Raw genomic sequence first — 6,944 nt, 5'->3', positions numbered from 1 at the left:
AATTGCCCGCCATGCAGTCCCTGCCTCTCCCTTCACTGAAGTTCTCTCTCCACTCTCCAGAACCTAACAGCGAGCCCATGCAGCTGGATGCTTTTCATCTCCCCACGGCAGAGCACCAATGCCGGCTGAAGCAGGGTATGTGCCTGTACTGTGGTGGTAAGGGACACGTAATCTCTGCATGTCCCACTCGACCTTCCCATCCTCAGGTGAGCCACCTGACCACTACTATGGTCAGTACTTCTCCTTTAGTAATCAGTGTAACGCTCAACTCCTGGTTTCTCTCTTTCAGTACCCGCACTACTCGACTCTGTCTCAGCCGGCAACTTCATCTCGGACGTGCTCTACCACCAACTCCTGCTCCAAAAACAACCCTGTGAAAACAAGCTTAAAATCCACTCCATAATTGGCAAGCCCTTAGTAAGAGGTATCATTCGTCACTGTGTGGGCCCTGTTAAACTCCAAGTGGGATGGCTGCATAACGAAGACATAACCCTACTGGTTCTGGAGAGTTCCACCGTAGACATCTTATTAGGGTGTCCCTGGCTTATACAACATTCTCCAGTCATCTCCTGGGCTTCTGGTCATGTCTTGAAATGGGGGCCCCAGTGTTTCCCTTCCTGCTTCGCTAACCGTCTCACTCTCAGACCCAGCATGCTCGTCAGAAATTCTTCCCCTCTCAATATCAACATTACCACAATCGAGAGCCCTGCCAGTTCTACCCTTCCGGAGATCCCTTCCCACTATTCCCACTTCCAGGACGCCTTCTGCCCTTAACGTGCCTCTCAGCTACCAACTCATTGACCATGGGACCGCGTGATAGACCTCATCCCAGGTGAGCCAGTGCACCGTGGCAAAGTTTACCCACTTTCCATTCCTGAGCAGAAGGCCATGGAGGATTATATCAAGGAGGCTCTCAGTCAAGGTTACATCCAACTTTCCACATCCCCTGCTGCTTTGAGTTTCTTCTTCGTGGCTAAGAAGGACGGAGGCCTACGCCCATGTATCGATTACTGCTCCCTCAACAGGATCACGGTTAAGTTCCGGTATCCACTTCCCCTCGTCCTTGGAACTGTTGAGAGGAGCCACAGTTTTCACCAAGCTAGATCTTCGCAGCGCGTACAATGAGTGGAAGCCAGCCTTCGTGACTCTTACAGGCCACTACGAGTACCCGGTGATGCCGTATGACCTGGTCAACGCCCCCTCCGTGTTCCAAGGCTTCATGAATGAGGTGTTCCGTGAGTATCTCCAGCGATTCGTCCTCAACTACATTGACGACATACTGGTATACTCCCAGAAAAAGACCGATCATCGTCATCATGTAGTGCTTGTGTTGGAAAAGCTGAGGGAATACCACATGTACCTTAAGGCTGAGAAGTGTTTCTTCCACCAGACATCCCTCCAGTTCCTTGGTTACATCATCAGCCCGGAAGGCATTCGGATGGACGAGGGGAAGGTAACGATCCTGGCTCTCTCCAACCACCATCAAGGAGCTCCAGCGCTTCCTAGGATTTGCCAACTTCTACCGCTGTTTCATCAAGAACTACAGTTCACTCACATCCCCGCTGAACTCACTTCTCAGATCCAAAGCCAAATCTCTCTCCTGGAACTCCAAAGCCTCACACGACTTCCAACTCCTGAAGGATGCCTTCACCTCCACTCCACTCCTTGTACACCCTGATCCGAATAAACCATTTGTCGCTGAGGTAGACACCTCCACCAATGGCATAGGAGCAGTCTTGTCTCAGCAGCAGGGGAAACCACCTCTACTTCACCCATGTGCCGCCTTCTCCAGGAAACACTCCCCAGCGGAGCAGAACTATGACATCGGGAACCGAGAGCTTTTGGCAATTAAACTGGCCTTGGAGGAGTGGCAGCATTGGCTGGAGGGGGCTCAACATTCATCCCTGGTGCTGACAGACCATAAGAACCTCGAGTATCTCTGAGAGGCTCATTGCTAAAACCCACGGCAGGCAAGATGGGCCCTCTTCACTCGCTTTAACTTTACCATTTATCATCCAGGTAACAAGAACTCCAAGGCAGATGCCCTTTCCCATCTCTTTGCTCCAGAGGAAGGCTCTGAGGAACCACATACCATTCTACCCCCTCACGTCATAGTAAGTCCAATCCAATAGTCCCTGGACGATAGCATCTGCGAAGCCACCGCCACTGAACCAGCTCCGTCGGGATGCCCTACCAACAAAACCTATGTACCCTCCTCTCAATGTCTAACACTCATTAACTCCGTACACTCCTCCTTGGGCACTGGCCACCCAGGGACAAATAGGACCCTCTCGCTGATCCAGGACCAGTTCTGGTGGCCCCACATGGTTGGAGAAGTCAGAAGGTTCGTCAAGGGATGCCCGGATTGTGCTATGTCCAGAACACCATGACAACTACTTGTTGGCAAACTCCTTCCGCTGCCCGTTCCTCGCCGACCCTGGTCACATCTAGGGGTCAACTATATCACAGACCTTTCTCCCTCTGAGGGTTACACCTGCAAGCTGGTAGTTATTGACTGTTTCTCCAAGGCCTGTAAACTGATCCCCCTCAAGGGTCTGCAGAGTCCCTCTTTAACCACGTGTTTTGGAACTATGGGATCCCTGAAGACATAGTTTCTGACCGTGGTCCCCAAACCATCTCCAGAGTCTGGAAAGCCTTCTCTCTCTTGGGAGTGTCCACCAGCCTCTCATCTGGTTACCACCCGCACAATAATGGGCAGACAGATAGGAAGATTCAGGAGGTAAGCCATTTCCTTCGAACCTTCTGTCATCGCCGCCAGAACCGCTGGAGTCGCTTCCTGTCCTGGGCCAAGTATGCACAGAACTCCCTTCGTCAACCCTCCACCAACCTCACACCCTTCCAGTGCATATTCGGCTACCAACCTCCTCTCTTCCCCTGGTCCTGCGAACCGTCAGACGTCCCCGCGGTCGACCATTGGTTCAGAGAAAGCGAGAAGGTCTGGGACTTAGCTCATCACCACCTGCAATGGGCAGTGCGCCGCCATAAATTCCATGACGATGCCCGAAGATCTTCACCTCCCATCTACCAGCCTGGACAGAAGGTGTGGCTCTCCACAAGGGACATCAGGCTGTATCTCCCCTGCAAAAAGCTAAGTCCCCATTACATTGGTCCCTTCACAGTCACCAGATAGACCAACCCAGTCACTTACCAGCTCCAACTCCCTCCCCAATATCGCATACATCCCCCTTTCCACGTTTCACTGTTAAAACCTTACCACCCTTCTCTCTCTCCTCACTCCTCAGAACCTGATCCAGTTGACGACCCCCCCCCCAGCCATTTGTCCTGGAAGATGGACCAGTCTACGCAGTCCGAGACATTCTGGACTCCCAACGCCGCAGGGGTCGTCTTGAATTCTTCATAGATTGGGAAGGTTATGGTCCTGAGGAAGGATCTTGGATTCCTCAAGACGACATCATGGACCCAACCCTACTCTCCAACTTCCACGACGCACATCCTGATCGTCCAGCTCCGCGTGGATGGGGTCAGCCACGCCGTCGGGAAGCACTGCCACTTTCACTCAACTCTCACACTCGCCTGAGTACTGATCACCCACACCTGCCTTCAATCATCAAGTCAATCAGCTCCTCTATTTAAACCTCACTCCTCTTCCATTCTGTGTCTGGTCTCAATTTCATGTACAGACTCACTTACCTGTATCTCCATCAGTCATCACATAATCGATCTACATTTCAGCCCAGAACTGTTACGTTTTCACTTACCTGCTGTCTCTGTTTGTGGTTTTTTTCTTGTGTGTCAAACACCTGCTTGGGTTCAAACATCATCGAGTCTGAGTATATGTTACACCTAAATGTATGTTATTAACCCAGTATAAGTTTTAAAACAGCATCTCATGTGTCTTAAACAACTGCAGCTCTTTTTTTGTCAAAAGTAAAATATATATAAATTGAAATAAATAAAATCAGTAATGCAAACTAGCACCTAACTATGAAAGATCCTCATTATGTGAAACTATTATTCATTAGACTGTGAACTCTAATTTGAAAAGAGTGGAAACCATCAAGCCATTGTTATCTAAGACACAATGCACAGTCTTTATTATACTTAAATACATAGACAATGGTACAATTTCTTGAGATAAAATCTTTTGGTAATATTTTACAGTAAATACATGTTTTGAAATGTACCAAAAAGTAGTAAATATATAATTCATATATACAGTAAATATACACCGATCAGCCACAATATTAAAAGCATCTGCTTAATATTGTGTAGGTCCCCCTCGTAATACCAAAACAGTGCCAACCCGCATCTCAGAATAGCATTCTGAGATGCTATTCTTTTCACCAAAATTATACAGAGCAGTTATCTGAGTTACTGTAGACTTTCAGTTCAAAACAGTCTGGCCATTCTCTGTTGACCTCTCTCATCAACAAGCCTTTTCCGTCCACAGAACTGAAGCTCACTGGATGTTTTTTGTTTTTGGCACCATTCTGACTAAACTCTAGAGACTGTGCATGAAAATCCCAGCAGATCAGCAGTTACAGAAATACTCAAACCAGCTCGTCTGGCACCAACAATCATGCCACGATCCAAATCACTGAGATCACATTTTTTCCCCATTCTGATGGTTGATGTGAACATTAACTGAAGCTCTTGACCTGTATCTGCATGATTTTATGTATTGCACTGCTGCCACATGATTGGCTGATTAGATAATTGCATGAATGATTGTTGGTGCCAGATGGGCTGGTTTGAGTATTTCTGTAACTGCTGATCTCCTGGGACTTTCACACACAACAGTCTCTAGAGTTTACTCAGAATGGTGCCAAAAACAAAAAAAACATCCAGTGAGCGGCAGTTCTGTGGACGGAAATGCCTTGTTGATGAGAGAGGTCAACAGAGAATGGCCAGACTGGTTTGAACTGACAAAGTCTATGGTAACTCAGATAACCGCTCTGTACAACTGTGGTGAAAAGAATATAATCTCAGAATGCTATTCTGAGATGCGAGTTGGCGCTGTTTTGGCGGGACAAGGGGGACCTACACAATATTAGGCAGGTGGTTTTAATGTTGTGGCTGATCGGTGTATAACATACACGGTTATATTGATGCCAGTTAATTAAGACAGAGGGGTTGAATAATATAGAATGAAGTCATTACAAATCCTCAGCCCTGTGCTGCAGGTTTTTACCGCCAAGACGATTCCCTGGATGTCAGGACTGTAAGACACATAGAAAAGTACATTGAGTGATGGTTTTGGTGTTGAGTAACACTTTATAGTAATCAAGAAAGGCCTCGGATGCGTTTCCATGCACACAGCAGCTGAGAGAGGACAGTAGGAAACTTCAAACCCAGAGAAAAGTTGAAATGTGTGTGTTTATGCTCTGTTGTGTACCGTGAGATTGGGCAGTTGCTGACAAACTGAAAAACTGCCTCAGTTACTGTATATTGATGAATGGGTAATGAAGCACATAGGCGTTGACATTATGTGGACTTAATGTTTCTAGGAGATAATCCGAAATGTGTTGTTCTTTGGAAACAGTAAATACACAAAGAAATTGGAGCAGTGTTATTTGCTTTAGCAGAACAGGTTCACACACAGTGTCCCAAAATGAGTAGTAAAAGGCAGCAGACAGAGACTGTAAAGAGTACCATTGACTTAAAGGAATAGTTCACCCAAAAATGAAAATTCTCTCATTTACTCACCCTCATGCCATCCAAGATGTTAATGACTTTCTTCTCTTGAACACAAAAAAAGATTTTTAGAAGAATATTTCAACTCTGTAGGTCCATACAATGCAAGTCCATGGTGGCCAGAATTTTACAGGTCTAAAAAGCACATAAATGCAGCATAAAAGTAATCCATAAGACTCCAGTGGTTAAATCCATGTCTTCTGAAGTGATATGATATGTGTGGGTGAGAAACAGATCACTATTTATGTCCTTTTTACTATAAATCTCCACTTTCAAATTCTTCTTCTTTTGTTTTTGCCAATTCACATGTATATTGCCACCTACTGGGCAGGGAGGAGAATTTATAGTAAAAAATAACAAATATTGATGATCACCATTCATCTGCATAGTATGAACCTACAGAGCGAAGATATTCTTCTTAAAGTCTTCGTTTGTGTTCTTCTGAAGACAGAAAGTCATACACATATAGGATGGCATGAGGGTGAGTAAATGATGAGAGAATTAAAATTTTGAGGTGAACTATCCCTTAATTAACTCTAAGGGTTCACTCTACCCATTTTCATCAATGTTCTTAAGCCTTCAAATTTTAAAGTACTAGTTGTGTCATGAATAGCACATAAACCAGCCTGATTTCATGAAAATTACATTACTGTGCCGACATTTTTGCAAAATTATATTGCGCGGTTCATTACATGTATCGTGGCAATTCAAAGGAGAAATATCCAATGTGTGGCGCTAAAAGATAGTTACATTTTCTCACAAATAGTTGAGGTTTTTAGGGTTTAATGATTAAATCTCGAGTTTTAAATCAACAAAACCTACCTCCCAACCCTAAACCTAAACATAACCGATACGGTCTTAAAAAAACAATTGTGACATTAAAAAAACGCAATTGCTGAAGCAACCACTTCATTTTGTGACACTTCTATGACACTTTCGACTCATGTCCTTTGCATTGCAAGTGCAACACTCTATCTGTTGAGCTATGCGCTATAGTAAGTGTTTAGATGTCATAAGATAGTATTGTGTGAGGAACAGAGTGAAAAGTAAGTGTTTATGAACTGATAATCTGCCATTTTACTCATGATTTGTGTGGAAGGGAATAAAAGTCATTGTTGTAGTGCCTCTAGTGATCATTTCAACAGGAAACTGATGCGATATTTACAACAAGCCGCATAAAAAAATTATTTAGCAAAAATATAGTATAGATATAGTAACGTGATTCTATGAGACCAGGTTGACATAAACCTGTCCCTAATACGAGCCAA

General features: G+C 45.1%; 1 protein-coding gene across 6 annotated transcripts in view; it reads right to left on the bottom strand.

Moving 5' to 3' along the window:
- Positions 1 to 5,010: 5,010 nt before the first annotated feature.
- The window catches only part of LOC127435830 (ras association domain-containing protein 8-like), a 47,256-nt gene continuing 45,322 nt past the window's right edge, over positions 5,011 to 6,944 (bottom strand). For all 6 annotated transcript variants that reach the window (XM_051689577.1, XM_051689575.1, XM_051689573.1 and 3 more), the window contains one exon: positions 5,011 to 5,201. In XM_051689577.1, the coding sequence (XP_051545537.1) occupies positions 5,170 to 5,201 (32 nt within the window). In that variant the 3' untranslated portion in view covers positions 5,011 to 5,169. The remainder of the gene's footprint in view (positions 5,202 to 6,944) is intronic.

The sequence above is a fragment of the Myxocyprinus asiaticus genome, chromosome 46, assembly GCF_019703515.2.
Source record: "Myxocyprinus asiaticus isolate MX2 ecotype Aquarium Trade chromosome 46, UBuf_Myxa_2, whole genome shotgun sequence".
In the NCBI taxonomy this organism is placed as follows: Eukaryota; Metazoa; Chordata; class Actinopteri; order Cypriniformes; family Catostomidae; genus Myxocyprinus; species Myxocyprinus asiaticus.
This window is presented reverse-complemented; position numbering and strand designations above follow the sequence as displayed.